The 21,009-nt window shown below is 44.0% G+C and overlaps 1 protein-coding gene across 1 annotated transcript in view; it reads right to left on the bottom strand.

Annotated features, from left to right (window-relative positions):
* map3k21 (mitogen-activated protein kinase kinase kinase 21) overlaps positions 1-19,730 on the bottom strand; it is a 45,025-nt gene extending 25,295 nt beyond the window's left edge. Inside the window, exon 1 of the mRNA XM_007894453.2 lies at positions 18,890-19,730. Coding sequence (XP_007892644.2) covers positions 18,890-19,730 — 841 coding nt within the window. The remainder of the gene's footprint in view (positions 1-18,889) is intronic.
* Between the last annotated feature and the right edge of the window lie 1,279 nt (positions 19,731-21,009).

Genomic DNA, 21,009 nt, shown 5'->3' on the forward strand with positions numbered 1-21,009 from the left:
GAAGTAGAATTAAGGCAAACTACTGTTCAGTTTCAGATGCTTTGTCCACTTCAGTCAGCAGATCCCATAACTACAATGACAATGTATCTATCATTTGGCTCCGAAGCAGTGCTGTTGAGTTTTATTTCATTATCTGTTACCATTGCATGCTATGTGAAATGCTGTACTCTGTCCAGCACCTTGGAACGTCCTCCCGCCGTGAAAGGTGCTATACAAATGTAATCTTGTTGTTGTTATACGAGAATAATATATGCTACAAGGAGTCCTGTAGCTCAGTAGTTAGAGCACTCGCCTTGCAAGCGAGACACCTGGGTTCAATTCCAGGCAGAGCGAAACCTTGGGCAAGTTTCCTTACTCCACACAGAGCCTAATAATAATCCCTCCAAAAACAAAACAATAATAAATTGGTCATTTTCAATCCACGACTGTTTGTGAGACACTGCTGTGCGCAATTGGCTGCCGCGTTTCGCCCACAAATGTACGGTCAATTCACTTTACAGTCTATTGTGTGAAGTGCTTTGAGACGTCGAGAAGACATGAAAAGCGCTATATCAAATGCAAGGATTATTATTATTATTAATACACATTTACAAGAGGGGCATCATCTAAGTTTTCAAATGCTGAAAAGCACAGATAAAAAGTGTAACCTGGTCTGAACATTAACTATGAACACAGAACTAGAAGACGGGAGTACAACATTAACAAGCTTCCAGTTAGGCTAAAGATTAGATAAGAACTGTGCTCCTTTCCGCAAGAGGACAGCTTCCTGTCCTTTAAATAGCAGCCTATTATTTTCATTCTAAAGGACTTGATGAAGATTTGCTTACCAGAATTACTGAGAGCTGCAAAGATAGGGCAGGCAATCTGATGTCAGGTTTACCTTGTGGTGCTGCCTCAATGGCAATTCTGCCAGGTAAACAAAGTGATTCTGCCTCCTGAGTCGTTGACATCAACCAAGAGGGAAGTTTCACCATACCTCTGGAAACAACAAGCTTAAAAAATCCCTTCTGCCAACCACAGACGAACATATCCTGTAATAGCCACGATGGTACCTTCATATCGCTAGCTTTCATACAGGGTGACCAAACTACCATCACACCATTACAATGTCTAATAAGTCTTAAAGAATTTTTTTTATGATGATAGGGTAGCGTTCACGACATTTTGGTCACCTTGTACAACTACGATAAAAAATCCCAATCGTGACTTCTGTGTCACGGTCAGCTCTGTCAAATTCATCTGCAGTGTAAATAGCAAATTTGACAAAAACACCAATGCAAAGATTTGACAAGACTATTGCCAATGAAAAGGAAGAAAAGGTTTTGAAGCACCTTTGTCCTATAACAGGGTTGTGGGTTCACGCCTCACATTGGAACTTTAGCTGACTGTCTCGGCTGGCGTTCCAGGCCAATGCTAGGGGAGTGTTACACTGTCGGAGATGATTCAAAGTCACGTTCTTCACCTATTCAGGTGATTAAAGAACCCATGACACTATTAAAAAAGAAAATCTTTATCACAGTGTACCCGGCCAATATTCCACCAGATAAAATTGTCAGTTCATTTCATGGCTGTTTTGGGGACAATGCTGAGTGAATATTTGCTGCTGTGTTCAATTTCAAATATTCAGTCACTTCACTTTACAGTAAACCTTGTGAAGCGCTTGAGATGCTTCAGAAATGGGATCATGCACTGTATCAAATGGCACTGAATTATAATAATAAATGTGGCAATACAGAAGATTAAACACTGTAGTTTCATGCTTACAAACAAGACCATTGGATGAGACATAAGCCAAGGTGTCCCGGTGTCCTGACCAACAAGCCCCCCCAAAACAATTTGGTCACTCGCTCCATGTGTGTTTGTGGGGCATTGCTGTGTGCAAACCGGCCACCGTGTTTCACCCACAAAAAACACTTTGCAGTATATCCTGTGAAGCACTGTGAGATGTCAACGATGTGATAAGGTGCTAAAGCAAATGCAAGGATTATCATACAAATAGAAATTGTTGAAACAAGAACATCGTCTACGGAACACAACGACAGTTTACTCTGATTTCCAGTCAGTCACTTTTATCGCCTCTCTTCAAGGACAATAATTTGGGAGCACATTCAATACTTTCATGTTTCTATTAACCAATCTAATACCACAAGAATTTTAAATCAGGAATGCTGTCAAAATCAATGTAAATGTTCAGGTTAGGCTTTCTTTCATGCCACCTCCACCCTCCAACCCCATTTCCATATTGCTCCAGTACACAGGTGTGAAAGACCTGCTCTTGCCTACTCCCAACCCAAATGAAAACTATGACCTTTATCTGTCCTACATTAAAAAATCAGCTGTAGAGGTATGGGAAACCAGCAGGTAAACGGGACTGAGAAAATTGCGCTTGAGGGAGCCGGCACAGACACAATGGGCTGAACGGTCTTTTTCTGTGCCATACATTTCTATGGTTCTATGATTAACCCCAAGTTGCTGTCCTCTTGCAGCACTGCACAGCAAACGGATTGCCAACACACACATCAACATTCATAATTCACAAGTGACTGCTCTGATCTCACTTTATATTTAAAGTACATTAATGCAGCTAAAATCTGATTTTAGACCTGAATATTATCACTTCATTAACTCACACATAACTATTTCAAAATAGATTCTCCCCCCACTGCCCTCGGCTATCTTCTGCTCATTTGCAATTGTGTGCATTGACATTGCAAAGCAAGTCTGCTCTTTGAGGGTTGATTTACTTTGTTACCAAATGTAAGATTAGTTTTCCTCGTGTTTAATGACCTGTATTATTGTGTCCTTGCTTGCGGTTGCTGGGCAAAACAGTAATCATTTAAATTAACGCACACATTCTTCAGTTGAAGCAGGTCACCATGTTTCATTTGCAAAGATGGAAAAAAAACAAGATTTATCCTACAGCTGAAATCACCAATGCAATAAAAAAACACACAAGGTAGCAACAAGTGGCACTTGGTTCACACACATGGTTATTAGAGGAAGGAAGTTTTTTTAAGAAAAGGCAGGGGCAGTTTGAAGAGGTGCAAGCATGATTCTTTGGTCCAGATTTGACAAAATGTCTCATATTAGGAGTGATCATTACCCATTTCAAATTAGACCTATTAAGTCACTAATAATAACGTGCGACTTTTTTATTGAGAGGTTAATACTGATTTCTGGCTGAGATAGCTTTACAACTGAGCTTCTTCCAGTGTCAGCAACGAGAATCCAACAGGGCTGTAAGTTTAAACTGATCGTCTTGCTCTATGAGCTAGTGCGGACATCATGGGCTGAATGGTCTCCTTCTGCAAGGTAGATATATTTCTATGTTTCTAACAGTGCATCACCAATCCACTCACACTGTAAATATTGCTCCTTATTTTTAAGCAAATTTACAAGGAGAATCAAGGGATGGAATTACTTTTCTATTGGCATCCTCACTGGTGTCTGCACCTTCCACTTCTGCTCTCAACTCCAGATCCACTGACACTCTATCCACTCTCCAGTCAGATACCAAGACCTGGATGTGCCAAAACTTCCTCCAACTTAATATGGATAAGCCCACCAGCATCTCCTCTTTTCTGCCTCTCACCTCCTCAACCTCCATTAAACGTCTCTTGCTTAAACTCTGATAGGAAATTGATTTCAAGGTCCTCACCGGTACCTCATCTCTCCAATCACCTCCTAATATACTCGTCCCCTCTGCTCAGCTAATGATGGCTTGCTGCACATCTCCTGCCCTACATGATCCCATTGGTGGCCAAGGATTCAGTTCCTAGGTGCCTAACCACTGGAATTTCCTCCCTCTACCAATGTGTCTCGCTCTCTCTTTCTGTCTAAGTCCCACCTCAAATCCTACCACTTTAAGCATGCCATTCCTTCCACTTCCCTGCTTGATGTCGAACCCCATCCCTGTGAAGCCCTCCAAGATGTTACGCTATGTGAAGGGTGCTGTACAAATACCAGTGCATTGAGTGACTGCTCAAATATAGCACCTGTACTGGTTATTACGATTTGTTAATACAATTTGTTAATACATGGGAATGAACACTAAGTAAGCAACACCAAGAAGTCTCTAAATTGAGACTAAACCAGGAAGAATGATGAAGACTGGACCAAAATGTAGATAATGCAAGGGTTATTATTCTCTCGAACATCCTTCCTCACTGATTCATTCTCCACGTGCAAATGAATCAGGCCAAATCAGTAAAGAAACAAAGCATTCAACTTAATTCCAAGGCCACCTTGTAGACCTAAGCACTTAAGTTGTTAAATCAAGTCAATAATGCTTCACAGAAGCATCTGGCGTAGTGCAAATAAAATGAGACCCAATGATTTGCAACGGATGACAACCTGCGAGAGAACAATCAGGTACATTCTTCTTCCTAATTAGAGGCTGTTTTGAGCAAGTTTACCCAGGACTTAGCACCAAACTTCCCAGAGTGGTGATAGCTTTTGCTCACAACACAAAATATATACGTTGTAGGTGCACACACATATGCTTGAAGCCTCGGTCAAATAAATGGTACTTCCCCTCAAAACATTTGTTGCCAGGTGAAAATGTGGCACCATAAGAAATAAAGACTGATACAATTTTAGGCATATGGTTTTCGCACTGTCCTTTTCATATACAGTAAAACTCACATAAGGCATATCAGTCGGAAGCATAACATTTAATATAACTTATGCAAAGTCAGAGTTGCAGGCAAAGTTGTGTAAGTCATATAAAATCTGATTTGAATCAATAATCTACACTGCACATCTGTAATTCACTGTAGCCGGTAAAACTATATGCATTCTGTACTTTGTCACTTATTACAAAAACTTTCTCCCAAGAACAAATTACTCTACAAAAAAATTACTGTAAAATTAATCAGAAAAACAAAGCCCAGTTCAGTACTTCATTGTAAAACACCATTTCTTTTCAGTCAATATAAATGCATTCATTAGTCATTAATCTGGATCTATTTTTCTCTCCATAGCAAAGTAATGGACTGCAGTTTAAGTTCTAGTACATTCTCCTGAAATAGAAATAACATTCAGTAACAAGAAGGCACCAAGTTGAGATATCAATATATTTAAAGATAGGAAAAAGATCTTTAGAGATGGTTTGAATATAGAATTCTCTGCCACAAACCACTGTTAAAGCCGAGTCCATTAAATATTTTTAAAGGTAATTAGATAGATGCTTGCAGAAGAGAATAGAGGGTATAGAGAGCAACTATGAGTGGGATTTGATTTTCTCCACATAAGCCAAACACCAGTGGGAACATCATGGATTCAATAGTCTTATTTCTGTACTGCAGAATTCCATGAATATCAATGTTCATGAATAGCCTTTTGCTACTCAATATCTCAAATATGTTATGAATACATAAATCTTTCTTTGGAACATTCCCACATGTCATAACTTAACACAATGGGAGGGGTAAAGTTTTGATTACTAAAAGTCTTTGAAAACAAGAGATGGAAAACAAACAAAAGTTGTACCTTATTATAAAGGACTGGTGTTTCTACATTTCTAACTACAAATATCCTGTTTTCAGCAATATTATTTAGGCAAGACAAATTTCAGGTCACCCACCATCTCGTTATGCAGCTCTAAATGTTGAGAAACTATTAAAGCAGTAGTTAAAGATAAAATATTTGGACACAACAGATATTAGTTTGTGAACCAGCAATTCTTGGATACAGAGAATTAAAAAAATTTAAACGCACACACACGCACACTAGGCCAGCCGAGCAGTTATTTTGAATACTTTTAAAAGGGAAGCTAATGTGATCATATTTGTGGTAATGCAACATACTGCACTGCGTGTTACAGCATATAGCTATTTGTATAATGCAGTACTTATATGTAAGATATTAGTATCTTTGTAAGATAGTATACCTTTCACCCTGTAAAATTTATCATGAAATTACATGTTAGCAAACAGTGATGTGATACAAACAATGCGGTGTCTATCATCAGTAACATTTACAGATATTCTACAATTGACAGAGCATGGAAAAGCCAGGAAAATTCCAGAATCCACCAGTGCGTGGATACACAGGTGGACGACAGTCAAAGATAGGATCGGGTTTGGCCATACAGTTCAAAGACATTATGCAAGGTTGTTACATAAGATTAGGGCTTATGGAATTAAGGGTAATATATTAGCATGGATCGAAGAATGGTTAACAGATGGTACAAAGCTAGGTGGGAAAGTAAGCTGTGAGGAGGACACAAGGAGGATGCAAAGGGATATAGACAGGTGAAGTGAGTGGGCAAGAAGGTGGCAGATGGAGTATAATGTGGGGAAGTGTGAAGTTATTCACTTAGGCAAAAAAAATAGAAAAGCAGATTATTTTCTAGAGGGGGAGAGACCATATAGTGTTAGTATTCAGAGGGATTTAGGTGTTCTTGTACACCAATCACAGATATGCAGATACAGCAAGCAATTAGAAAGGCTAATAGCATATTAGCATTTATTGCAAAGGGGTTAGAGTACAAGAGTAGGGAAGTCTTACTGCAATTGTATAGGGCCTGGGTGAGACCGCACCTGGAATACTGTTGCAGTTTTGGTCTGCTTATCTAAGAAAGGATGTACTCGCCCAAGAGGGAGTGCAACATAGGTTGTTTCCTGGGATGAGGGGGTTGACCTACGAGGAGAGGTTGAGTAGACTAGGCCTATATTCCCTAGAACATAGAAGAATTAGAGGTGATCTTATAGAAACTTATAAGATTTTTAAGGGTCTTGACAGGGTAGATAGTGTGAGACTGTTTTCCCTGGTTGGAGAATCTGAAACTAGGGATCATAGTCTCAGGTTTAAAGGTCAGCCCTTTAGAACTGAGTTGAGAAAACATTTCTTCACTCAGAGGTAGTGAATTTATGGAATTCTTTACCCCAGAAGGCTGTGGTGCTCAGTCATTGAACATATTCAAGTCTGAGATCGATAGATATTTTAAAAGGGATTAAGGGATATGGGGATAGAGCGGGTAAATGGAATTAGGTTAGAAGATTAGCCATGATCTTATTAAATGGCTGGGCAGGCTCGGGGGGCCAAATGGCCTACTCCTGTTCCTATTTGTGGAGTCCTGTAGCTCAATGGTTAGAGCACCTGCGTTCAATTCCAGACAGGGCCAAAGCTTGGGCAAGTTTCCTTACTCCACACACCTAATAATAATCACTCCAAAAAAACAAAACAATAATAAATTGGTCATTTTTAACGCACGACTGTTTGTGGGACACTGCTGTGCACAATTGGCTGCCGTGTTTCGCCCACAAATATACAGTCAATTCACTTTACAGTCTATTCTGTGAAGTGCTTTGAGGAGTCGAGAAAACGTGAAAAGCACTATATCAAATGCAAGTATTATTAATATTATTTCTCATGTTCTTATAGAGTAATTGATCCTACAGATAGCAGCTCAATGACTTGAAAATAGCCATTTGAGAAAGATACTGGACAAACTCCACTTGTCGTGAGATTTTAGCCCATGATGATTCATTGATTTCAGTAGAGTAATGATAATACTCGATATAGATATCTGATACAACACCTTTCCATTCGGAGGATGTCTCCCAAATGCAGCCGAAACCCTCGTGCATGAGTTTGTCACCTCCCGCTTGGATTACTCCAACGCAGTCCTTGCCAGTCTCCCCAGCTCCGTCATTCACAAGATCCAGCTCATTCAAAACTGCTGACTGCATACTGACCTGGACCAAACTCCGTACCCACATCTCACCAGTTCTGGCCAGGCTCCACTGGCTCCTCATCACCAAACGGATCGACTTCAGGATCCTCACTCTCGTGTTCAAATTCATTCACTCCCTGGCACCTCCCTACCTCTCTGACCTCCTCACTCCCCAAACCACCACCGGCCTCCTGCTAGTCCCTCACACCTTCCGCCCCACCATCGGAGGTTGTGCTTTCAGCCACTACACCCCAAAACTCTGGAACACTCTCCCTCAATCCCTCCACCTTGCTCCCTCTGTATAAGTGCAAGTTGTTGTTGTTATCCCAAAAGTGTTTCACAGGATTGACTGTAAAATGTAGGCACTGAGTATTTTGTAGGTGAACACAGAAGTATTAATCTGGGCACAGCAGCAGCAATTTGTGAACTGCAATGTCCTATAAACAGCTATGATGTGAGATGAGAAGACTAGAAGAAACTGCCTTTTCTTTTTCAACAAACAAAAAAAAACTTGCATTTGTATAGCGTCCTTCACGTGGGGTAGCATCACAAAGCACTTTTCAATAAAGCCATCGCTAGAGCAAAACACAACATTGCTAGTAGTGATTTAATACTGCTGTCTATGGAACCTATTTCTAGGAGCCTATTGAGCTGTCTATTTATATATATATATATTTTTAATTATATAAACCTTATAAAATGCTGACTTGGAGAAAACCCTGCCTAACATTAGTGAATTACTTCTGAAAAAGAACAAGCCAGTACTATTGTCTGTTATTGTCCTTTCACCCCCCCTGCAAAGACCTTCTAGAAAACAACAGACAAGATTATAATAGTAGAGGCTGCAACACAAGCAGAAATTCTCCATCCCATGGGGAAAGTGACATTTTAACTTCTTTTGAGATTTTTGTTCTGTACCCAAATAAACTCACATTTCGAGATGAAGCAGTCAGAACATTCAACAACAATTTTCATTTACATAACAACCTTCACATAGGGCAGTGTCTCAGATACACTCACATAAACTGCTGTGAGAAATACTGCTGGCCAGGAACATTTGTCAATGTTCTTTATGCCTCAAGATGCAGCAAATTCCTGTTTATGCAGCACAGATTCTTTTGACATGGAACAACTGGCATTTAAATTTAATCACATTTGCCAAAAAAAATCATATCTCTAAACAATTACAATTATGGCCATAGATGCAGAAGGAGAATTTTCAGTGGGCGACTGGTGAAACCATTTTGTGGTCATTAGATTGTCTACACAATTAAAGCTGCAGTGTAAATCCTGTGCTATTTTCAATTGCAATTACCCTTTAGTATTTATGGTGTCGCACTTAAGTAAAATTAAATCATGAACAGTTGTAAACCCATTTCAAATACACTTTAGATGCTGGGTTGCAACAAATCAAGCCTGCACTTAAACTGTGCAGCCAAACTTTTTTTTTTAAATTGGTTTAAACTTGAACTTTATACATTATATCTAATCCTGTTATGAAAGATACACATGAAACAAAACAATAAAAAAGTTCAGTGCAAATTTACTCACTCCTTCAATCATCCAGATTAAGTGGCATGTAGAACCCTCAAAAATTATATTACGATAATATTTTATGAAACCGAATGGCTCTCCATGACCTAATTGTGAGCAAGCCAAAGAGAACAGAGGAAAAATTCCTAGATTCCATTCTCGAATGTAGGGACAAGATCAGTTTCCTATAACTTCTAACCAGCACTGACTAGATCTTGCGAATTTAGGCTACTCTTTGTGGACCCAGAAGGAAGATTTCAGAAAGATATTGTTGTTAATCCCACAGTCAGTGCCCTGTGATTCACTACAGCGTGTGGCAATGTTTTCCAAGAACTTGCATTTGTGTAGCACCCTTAATATGGGTATTGTCCTGGAGCACTTAACAGTGGCTTGGTTTGACGCTGAGTGGAAAGAAAGAGGAAGGCACGTTCAAAAAGGCAAGTCTTCAGGTGTGATTTGAAGACGGGCAAAGAGGGGGAAGGACAGAGGGACTGAAAGAAGGAGTTCCAGAGATTCGGGGCATAGTGGCTGAAAGCATGGCCACAAATGGTAGAGTGGAGGGGACGAGAGACATATAAAAGACTCGAGCTAGCTGAGCGAACTCAGCAGATAATGGAGTGGGGCAAGTAGATCGGAGAGGTAAGGAGACGCCAGGGCATAAAGTGATTTGAAAGTGCAAAATCTTGAAATCAATCTGTTCTGCAGTAGGGAGTCAGTAAAGCCAGACAAGAACTGAGGTGGTGTGGGTCCTTGAGCGTGAGGACAGTGGGACAGAGTTTTGTATTACTTGGATCCAGTGGTGTTAGGGAGACCAGCGAGAAGTGCATTGGGAAAGCCGAGGTAGGATGTGACGAAAGCATGAATGAGATGAAGTGGAAAGAGCCGAAGGAATATGTAAAGCAAGAACTTGCAGTTTCTATTCTGTTAGGGCAAACAACTTTTTATTGGAAAACAAAGTAAATACATCATCACATAGGTCTGGCTGAACAGTTAATAGCAGCATTAATAAGAGGCCTGGGAGTATTTAGTTACCTGCCCACTGCAGCAGAGGAATGGTGTGGAACAAATTACGAGGAAAAATCACTACAATCATAGAAAAAANGAGCACAGCTCTAGGATACAAAGGACTTACGCAATTCCAATAGATATTGATTGGCTAAAAAAATGTAGTCATTCAGTCCACGACTGTTTGTGGGACACTGCTATGCCTAATTGGCTATTGCGTTTCACCCACAAAATAAGCAGTGAATCCACTTTACCATATATTCTGTAAAATGCTTTGAGACGTTTCATCGACATCATGATAAGGTGCTATATCAAACGCAAGGATTATTAGTAATCTTTCAAATGCTGTGCAGGTAAAATGGTCAACAGTAAAGAAAGAAATATAAAAAATTGAAATCAAGTAAAGAAAAGCGTTTAAATACTAGTGCTGCACCACACTGCAGAATCGGAAATGCAGAGAGCTTACAGGGTAACGTTGACAGCGTGCTATTCGGATTTTAAGACTTTGGTGCCAGGGCTGGAATGCAGTCTTCGCAATAAGCGCACACCTGCTAAGTACTCTCCTCTTCAGAACAATAGGAACACATGCTCGATGGCGAAAGGTCTTAATGCCTGAGTTGTGTCGTTTTGTATACACAGCTCCACTCTCACGGTTTTCAACAAGGCAGAAAAAGTGCGCTGTGCTGCCCTAGGGTCAAGTAAAGTGTAATGGTAAGTGAGTGAAAAATTTCACCCAGCTGCACTGCAGATATTTGTCCCTCACCCACAGATGGGCTTTCAGTAAATGTTTAAGGAGGGTGCACAAGCATTTCACACTCAACTGTAAAAAACACACACAGTGGAATTGGAGATTCAGTCCTTCCAACTCGTGCATGCTCAAGGTTGCAGGTGATGGTGGAAGCAATTTGAGAGGAATTAAAAGTATCACATAAGAAACACATTACATGACAGCAAAGAGTATTTACTTCAGTGTGAGTTTTTCTACTGACTGCGGCCGATGCACTGAATAAGGTTGGTGCTAACACTGATAGTGTCAACCCTTATGTACAGAAATATCACAGAAGGGAAGAAAGGTATATTTTAAACAAATAGACTTCACTTCCACTCAAGCTCAACTGAACCTCAATAATAATACTAATACTTGCATTTGCTATAGCACCTTATCATGTGAGAAGGACATCTCAAAGTGCTTCACCAAATATACTGTAAAGTGGATTGATTCTGTATTTGTCGGCCAACACGGTAGCCCAATTGCTCACAGCAATTGTCCCACAAACAGCCATAAATTGATTGACTTTATTTGATTTTATTTGGGGCAGTTGTTGGGTCAGGATACTGGGAGAAACTCCCTTCTCTTTTTGAATAGTGCCATGAGATCTTTAACATCCAACTGAACTGGCAGACGGGGAATCAGTTTAACGTCTCATCCAAAGGACAGCACCTGCGACAATGCAACACCCCACTCCCAACACCCCCTATCCCCACTATCCCCCAGCACCTCATTGGAGACTAGACTACCTGGAGAGAATTTGACTACAAATTGAAAGAAGTTATTCTAACCTCAGGTAGATCATTGGTGAGGCTGACTTTATATTGTGCAATTTTAAAGCAACCCATCTTTAAAAGGCTGATAATTTGAAGAAGGGTCAAAGATTTAGGATGATTCAAGAAGTTCTAAGATTAGCCATTCTAAATGGAAGAAAGATCGAGAGATGATCGATGCCTGTGTAATTCTGAGAGGCCTGCATGTAAGCAAACTGCTTAATTTAGGCTGTTAACAAAGAATTAGACATCAGGTTAAAATTTAACAAGCCTAGAGATTAGAAGAAGTTTACTTCTCTCCTCTCAGAGTAGAGGAGATGCGGAAAGGTTCCCAGTGAAGAGCTTAAAAAAACACATTTGGTGCAGAACAGCACTGAAGGTTGCAGACTGAGATGATCAACTGCTCAACGGGGCACAATGGTTGCTATGCTGTGAATTTTGTGGATGCAGCAGGTCACCGTTGAATGGTGAGGATCAAGCTTGATTGAATATTCCACAATTTTGTTCAAATTGTTTTGTTTTTGTGGGGGGGAACGGGCATGGGGGACAAAACAAGTAACATTTATAAACAACAATACTAAAGAAGTAGGATAGAGTCCAAGAGTTGTTGGTAAATTGTACAGTCTGTGATAGGAGCAGAATTGATGGAATGAATGACTTTTTACATTGAACTTTTTTTCATTCCATGTTATTATTTCGGTCTACAAAGTATTTGGATACACAAAATATGGCAGCAATCCAAAACACAGAAGCCTCGGTCTGATTTGATGCTTGATCTGGAGAACTGCTGCGTATGAGTCAGCTGATATGGAAAGCACAAAACTGCACACAAACACGTGGACACTTCCGTGTGCAAATCGTCACACCCATAACTGCATATTTGCAATACCTGTACAACTCCCTCAATATTTATGAGATTACAGATTATGAAAATATCTGAGGCACTACATGACACCACCCACACTGTCAAACTCAGCGTGTCACATGTACATTCTTGAATACATTTCACAGCAACAAATTACATTTGTATTGGGCCTTTCACGTCAGTAGGACGTCCCATTACGTTCCATAAGGTCTACTTTCCTCAGAGTACACACATCATCCAAAACCAGAATGGAATAGAGTGAAGAAATTTAAGATGACTACAAAAGGATACATTTAGAAAGCTGCACAATTTAGGGGCGAGGAAGAGCAAATCAATAAAGCACAGATCTAGTTCAAAAATGCAAGAAAGGAAAATTCCCTCTCCAAATTTCTCTCATCCTCTCCTAAAAGCAGCAACAATTCCACACAAATCTTCATCTCACTGCTCAAGATTAGAGCATCAGGGACAGTAAAACACATCGCTGCTAAGCGGGGTCTCCTTGGAGCTGAACTGACATGCCTGGCAATGGACATGCCTGGCAATGGACATGCCTGGCAATGGACATGCCTGGCAATGGACATGCCTGGCAATGGACATGCCTGGCAATGGACATGCCTGGCAATGGACATGCCTGGCAATGGACATGCCTGGCAATGGACATGCCTGGCAATGGACATGCCTGGCAATGGAATGTCGGAATCGAGCCAGCCCTCTGTGGCGGTCTTGGTAGTGCGGTTCCTGAGCCAGCTGGGTCTGCAGTATTCCAGGGCACTGCCCAGCCCATCGGCAGGATTTGGAAGGGCAGACTAGTCACTGGGGGCAGGGAGCCATCCCACTCAGCTCCTATTAACCCTGCAAGCCAAAGCCCTAATGGGCAGGGAGGTCCAAACTGGACAAGCAGCAGAAAAGCTTGCCGGACAGCAATGTCAATGACAAGCTATGGGGTTTTAACTGGTCAGACTCCAGCAGTACCCCAACACAGACTGTGGGGTTCCCAAGATTTGGCTCTTGCCAACCGGCGTCTAATACTTTCTGAAATTGGTAAACAGGATGGCTCCCTCCAGGGAGAGAGTGCGCATTACATTCCAGCAATCTATCTCTGGGATTTCCTTGCGTAGGTGGGATGCATGGAAATCTCCGTTTGGATACTCTTAAGATGGATTTCCGCATGTCAGACACCCAGCCGACTCCCAAAAAAGAAAACTAGCGAGGCAAATTGTACACCAAGTTTCTTGCCAGAGGCAGGCTAAGTTATTGCTACACTCTGCCAGGCCAACAATGTGGTTTTGGCATTGGTGGTCTGTTTGTCTGAATTTTTCCTGAGATCAGGGATGGTCAGCAGCCAGAAACACAAATTGTGACTTAGAAAGAAACAATTAGTCAGTTGTGGTCTAATGGTGAACATCCAATATAACCCTACAACAAAATACCTAACACATTTCCATGTTGTTGCCATTGCCCAGGGTAAATGGATTGTGGTGGGGGGAGCGGTGCTTTACTGTACTAACTGTGATAGTTACATCTATCTTCCATGTATTATCCAAATATTGGTCTCAAATCCTTCACATTTTTGTTTTCTAACTTTGAAACTTTCTAGAGATCCAGATCAAATTACTTTGCAACAATGTCATTTTGGCACTGCTTTTATCAATACAAATGGACCAGAAAAGGTCACCGATAAAGAAAACATAAACCATTAAGGCTTTGTGAAGTTATCTGAACCCCACTTGGTTGAATTATAGCCAACCCCATCCATTCATAATTTTATATTCACCAATTAGAACACAATTAAATGGTGCACAATTTACTGTTCTTACCAGACTCAATATTTCTTTAATCCACAAAGAAATTCTACCAGCCGTGACGTTTCTGGTTCATAACCAGTTGATGAACCAGTCCTTGGACTGTGCTACACTCCTTTCCTAAGACCTTGCAAGACGAGAAGGAGATCAGCCAATATTTTCAGGAAAATTTCTAAGACACTAAAATGATCACAACACCTGGCTTGGATGCACAGCCAGCAGTGTAAATGGGACATCCAACACAAAAGGTATGTTCTATTCTATCAATGTATGTTGTAGTGTATACAACTCCAGTAAAAATTTCAAACTACTAATCTGATCCAGAAATGCTTGACACAATCCCCCCAACTAACTGAAAAGCAGATCCTATATGAAGAATATGTTACATCAAACGCAGATAATAAAAATAATGAGGATGGTGAGCCAATGAGAGCCGAGCAAAGACGTAGGAAGACAGACTTGCAGAGCCTGGTGAGGGAAATGACCTGGACTACAGAGTTCTAGATAGCCTGCCCTTATGTAGGGCAGAACTAAGGAGTATGGCGAGCAGAGAGTTGGCATAGCAAAGCCATTTCTCCTAGACCTGCAAATTGGATACCAATTCAAGACTAATAATAGTTTGCAAACTTCAATGCATCCTGACTCTACTTTGACCTCTATGCACATTACATCACCAAATAAAACAAAACATACTACTCAACAGGTTATCCCAGGAAAGTTCAATAGCACAGCAAACCCTCCGCCAAATCACCCTAACGAAAGTGGCTCAAGCTTATTCACCAATCCCGCTTGCCCTTCCTGCATAAATACCATTGCTCTGCAGGTATCTGTTCCAACAAATTCAGGCACAATGCTCCTCCCAACACCACATGTAGAGTTCCTATTTAATCACCGTACATTAGGTAAAATATTAATGTGCAAAGTATCATGTGAATACAATATAAGCCAACTGTGCTTGATGTATATGTATTGATTTTCAAAAGTTAATTTAAAAAAGTGGCAGCAGTTCAAAACTAAATTAATTGTGCAAAAAGTCACATTGATATTGCACTTTGCACTAATACAACAGACTTTTCGTAAGTTAAGGCTGAAAATGCAGTCTAAGATAAACACAAAACACATTTTGATTTTAGTTTAACTTCAGAAACCAAACAGGAAGTGATTTAAGGATTCTATCCATCGGCAGCAGTATAAATTGAGCTTGTTTGGTAGACAATTTCTAAAGATCTTTTGGAATTGATATTGTAAGCTTAAAAGTTTTCAGGTAGTCCATGAAGGCTTTCGACAACCCGTTATAGTCCTGACCTTTAATGACTTAACTCTCCTCAGCCATCAGCAAAAGCAATTTTAGGGCAGCAAACATAAATCAAGCTTCTAGCTCCAAACTGCTGCATTGTTGCATTTGATAAATCCTAGGAGCATAAATGGGTTATTATACTACAGTTCTCATAAAAGAGCAGCACATTCTTTCACAGTGCTGCAACACAAAGTCTGCAGTATGCAATCTTGCACCATAGTGGTGGTAGGCAGTGCTTGGGACGCCACTTCAAAAATATGGCCCCTGCACAGTAAGTAACGTACACCAGCTGCAATGCCTAGTGAGCCTTTTAAAGAATTAAAAAACCTCTGACAGTACCATCACTATATCGTCTTTCCATATTCTGTCAGCTCCTTTCAATCACTGGAACCCCCATAACTGCCCCCACACACTGCTGAAGATTCCACCTGATAAATGGTATTGGATCAGATCTTCTACCCCCTGGTCCCACTAGTATCCTCAACAAATATTTTGTCTACCCATCCTGGTCTGCCATGTTCCCTCCAACAATGCCTTTCTCAACAGTCCAGAGAAGAGATTTGGTTTCAATCACTCCACAACAACATGCCCCAATTCTAAGCATCTATAATTTCATGCTGCCAGTACAGTGTCAAACCCTAAACATACATCACCCAACTCATCAGGAAGTTAAATCTCACAAAAACGCTTAATTTTTTTTATTAAGATGCTTGGAACAGCAACCTCAACAGAACCAAATACACAAGATGTCCCGCTGAACACAATATTCGTACACCTTACAAAATGTATATGGAGATGTACATTTTATTAAATCCATCTTGCTGCTTCTGGAACATTATCAGTGTGGATTAGTGGACTTGTTTACTTAGAGATTACATAATGAGGTAATGAACTCCAAAAGTAGCTTCCATGAATGTTTCGAGACATCGGCACATCTTGGCTTCAAATCAAAGTTCAGTACCCCAAAATCTGTCTGTGTATCATTTTCCAATTATTTGCCGATCCATCCAGGTTTGCGTACGTTGTGCACAGAAGAATCAAGGTGTTCCTTCAGGCAAAAGAAAAAGAGAGGACCTGTCCAATTCTATCATGATCCAGAATCCAGGACTACCCTGAGCCTCCATCTTAACCAAATACAAAAATATCCACTCTTTTCTAATAACAAGTTTTTCTTCCTGACAGATAGGACAACATTTTTCTGATTCCAACAGTTGCATGTGAACTATTACGTTGTCAAACTTTCCAGTATGTTACAGGATTTACTGTAATACAGTGACTGTGTACTTGTAGGCAAACACAGCACAAATCTGTGCACAACAATATCACACAAGCAGCCAATTTTATCCAAGGGATCATTGGCCAACACACCAGGAGGAAATCCCCATTCTCTTTGCAAATAGTGCCACAGGATCTTTAAAGTTCACCTGAACAGGCAGATGGGACATCAAATATTACAATAATCCTTGTATTTGCTATAGCGCCCATTACGTCAGGAGGACACCTCAAAGAGCTTCACAGAATTCCCAGTAAACTGTAGTATCTGTGTGCCAACCCTAACTCGGTTTCCAAAAAGCTTTGTCAAGAGCGTTGCGACATCCTCCTGACGTGAAACACATCGTATGAATGTAAATTGTGCTGTATTATATTTGGAGACTAATATAGCGGCCAATGTACACACAATGTCCAATAACAACCTGAAGTGAATGCCAATTTTTTGGGGGGGTTGGGGAGGGGGGGGGAAACTGTTGGCCAGGAACTCTTTTTTGTACATTGACACGGGATCTTTAACATCCCCTTAAAAGCTCAGTTTAAGGTCCCATCCGAAGGACGGCATGTCTGCCAGAAGTGCTCTCCTGGCACTGAATTGGAGTGTCAGCCCAGACAATGAGGTTAAATTGAACCCACAACCTTCTGACTCAAAGTCAAGAGTGTTAAGTCGCTGAGCCTGGCTGACACCTGCTGAGCTTGGCTGACGCATGTCAAAATGTTATGATGCCACACATGGAGGAATGATTTTGTGCGGCTTTCAAAAAAAAACGATCTTTCGAAAGTTTCTGACATAGTAGAAACGGGAACCGTGCAGTTTCCCAGAACAAATTAGCGGTACATTTCACGATATTTGTCCGCCCCGGCTGGTTAGGTTCTTATTATCCAAGGGCTGAGAACCCATCTACACTTCCAAGTTTTGCTGATAAACAATGAAACCGGGTCAGTTTTCAACAATACATTGGATTGCATTTCCTCGGTGACAGATTTTCTCAAGGAGACTGTTCCATCACTATTATTATTATTATTATTATTATTATTTCTTTAAAGCAGCCCATGTTCGGAATGATCAAAGAGATTATGTTTATAAATAATGGGAAGAATCAAGAACGCATTTTTTTTAACACACACACAAACAAAAGTATCCGAGCCTGTATTTATTTGCACAAACAAAAAAAGAAACGAAATCGGGGAGAGGGTAGAGGTAAAAAGGGAGGAATCAGACACAACATTTACACGAATAAAGGGGAGAATCGAGATTATTTACATCTAAACAATCGAGGGCAGAGCGAAGAAGATTTGGGCAAATCAAGGGGAGAAATCGGAGACTATGGTGTACCAGTAAAAGGGGAAGAATCCTATTGTGTGCACAAATAAAGGCGATGCAGACAGGACCGCGGATGGGGAACAGTATCTGCACAAGTGCGGGGACGAGTCAGAGATGGATATAAAGAGGAATCGAGAGATGCGAAGGTTATTATCATTATTATAATAATAATAATAATAATCCTTGCATTTGATATAGCGCTTTTCACGTCGGGAGGACGTCCCAAAGCGCTTCTCAGAACACACTGTAAAGTGAATTGACTGTACATTTGTGGGCGAACGCGGCAGCCAATGGCGCACAGCAATGTCCCACAAACAGTCGTGGATTGAAAATGACCAATTTATTATTTTTTTGTTGTTTTTTGGAGGGATTATTATTAGGCTCTGTGTGGAGTAAGGAAACTCGCCCAAGGTTTCGCCCTCTGCCTGGAATTGAACTATATTGTTGTTATAGAGAGGAATCGGGGAGAGAGAGAGAGGAGAGAGAGACTGGAGCAGACAGGTACAGGTGTGAGGAGGGGATGGAGGGAGGGAGGGAGGGAGGGAGGGGAGGGATGGAGCCGGCGCTGACTTACTGTTGCTGGACTTGAGGTCGCGGTGGATGATCGGCACGATGGCCTCGCCGTGCAGGTAGCACATGCCGCGGGCGATCTGCACGGCCCAGTTGACCAGCGTGTGCGGCGGGATCCTGCGGCCGGACAGGGCCCGGTTCAAAGCCCCGCCCTGCGCGTACTCCATGACCAGGCAGAGGTTGGGCTCCTGCAGGCAGACCCCCCGCAGCGAGATGATGTTGTGGTGCCGGAGCATGGAGAAGAGGCGAGCCTCCCGCCGGGCGCTCTCGGCCGTCGCCCCCATCTCCTCGTCCGGGTCTCTCCGGGCCGCCTTGACGGCCACCACCTGCCCCCGCCAGGTGCCGCGGTACACCTTCCCGAAGCCGCCCACCCCGATGATCTCCTCCAGGCTCAGTTGGCTGAACTCGATCTCCACCGGCGGCTGCACCAGCCTCCGGCTTCCCCCGACTCCCAGGCCCAAGGCCACGGCTTCGCCTTCGACGCCTCCTCCTCCTCCTCCTCCAGGGCCGCCTCCTCCTCCTCCTCCTCCTCCCGCCGCCGCCGCCGCCGCCTCGCCGTATCCCGGCGGCGGCTCCCGCGCCACGTAGTTGGCCGGGAAGATGCCGACCCGCCGGCGGACCCGGCCCGTCCACCAGCCCTCGTCGCCGGACACGGTCCAGTCCTTGGACAGCACCTCCACCGCGTCCCCCCGCCTCAGGCTCAGCTCGTCCTCGGCGCTCGCCTCGTAGTCGTACACGGCCGTCCAGAGCGGGACGCCGGGGCCCGGGGCAGCCCCGCCGCTCCCGCCGCCGCCGCCGCCATCCCCGCCGCTCTCCGGGTCGAAGAGACCCTTGAAGGGATCCATAGCAACGGCCGCGCCGCCTCCCTCCGCGTGTTCATGGGCCGCACGGCGAGACCGCGGCCTCGAGTCGCTCTGCGAGCCCCGCGCTACCGCGACTGCTGCGGCTGCTGCTGCTGCTGCGGCAGCGGCGGCCGCTCCTCATCCGGCGGCCCCCCTTCGCCCCGCCTGCTCGCTCGGGGCCTCGGGCTCCCTTCACAGGTGAAGCCGGATCCCCGGCGCCCACAAGCTCAGCGCCCCGGCCTCTGCCACCCCCACCAGCACCAGCACCAGCAGCACCAGCGCCAGCGCCGCGGGCTCCAGCTCCATGGACAACCCCGGGGTCGGGTCAAAAGGCGCTCCTCAGCGGCTCGGCGCCCTCTCCAGCCGGGGAGGCTGCATGGCCGCCGTGGGGCAGGGAGTCCGGGCCGCTGCTCTGCCGCTGTGTCGCTCCCGGGTCTCTGTGCCTCCCCTCCCTCTCTGCTCAAAGCCCGGCCCCACTGCTGCTGCTGCTGCCCGCGGGGAGAGCCGCCGCCGCTGCTGGTGGCCTGGACTTTGGACCGCCTGACTCCTCGGGCGCACCGGCACCCACCGCCCCCCATTGGACCGCGCCCCCGTCACGGGACTGGCAGCAGGAGGGACAGCGACGAACAACACCAGAGCCACATGTCTCGGGTAACACCCAGAAAATACCGCTGACCGGGCACGGCCCCCCCCCCCCCCTCCACCCCGGCCACCGGCCACGCGGGTCAGCGACACCCCGGGCACGGCCCCCGGCCACGCGGGTCAGCGACACCCCGGGCATGGCCACGCGGGTCAGCGACACCCCGGGCACGGCCCCCGGCCACGCGGGTCAGCGACACCCCGGGCATGGCCACGCGGGTCAGCGACACCCCGGGCACGGCCACGCGGGTCAGCGACACCCCGGAAGGCACGGCCACGCGGGTCAGCGACACCCCGGGCACGGCCCCCGGCCACGCGGGTCAGCGACACCCGGAATGTACCGCTGACCGGGCACGGCCCCCGGCTACGCATGTGAGGGTCACCCAGAATATACCGCTGACCGCGCACGGCCCCCGGCCACGCGGGTCAGCGATACCCAGAAAATACCGCTAACCACACACGGCCCCCGGCCACGCGGGTCAGCGACACCCAGAAAATACAACAAGTTACACTTGTATCGCGCCCTTCACGTCCCAGGACGCTGGACAGTCAGGGGGTTTTGGACCCTAACTGGGAGTTGGGGTCTGGAGGGTTCGAGGCCAGGGCCGGTGGGGGTGGAAGGGGGGGGCCCGAAGGCATGGTA

This window comes from Callorhinchus milii, unplaced genomic scaffold (assembly GCF_018977255.1).
Source record: "Callorhinchus milii isolate IMCB2004 unplaced genomic scaffold, IMCB_Cmil_1.0 Scaffold3, whole genome shotgun sequence".
NCBI lineage: Eukaryota > Metazoa > Chordata > Chondrichthyes > Chimaeriformes > Callorhinchidae > Callorhinchus > Callorhinchus milii.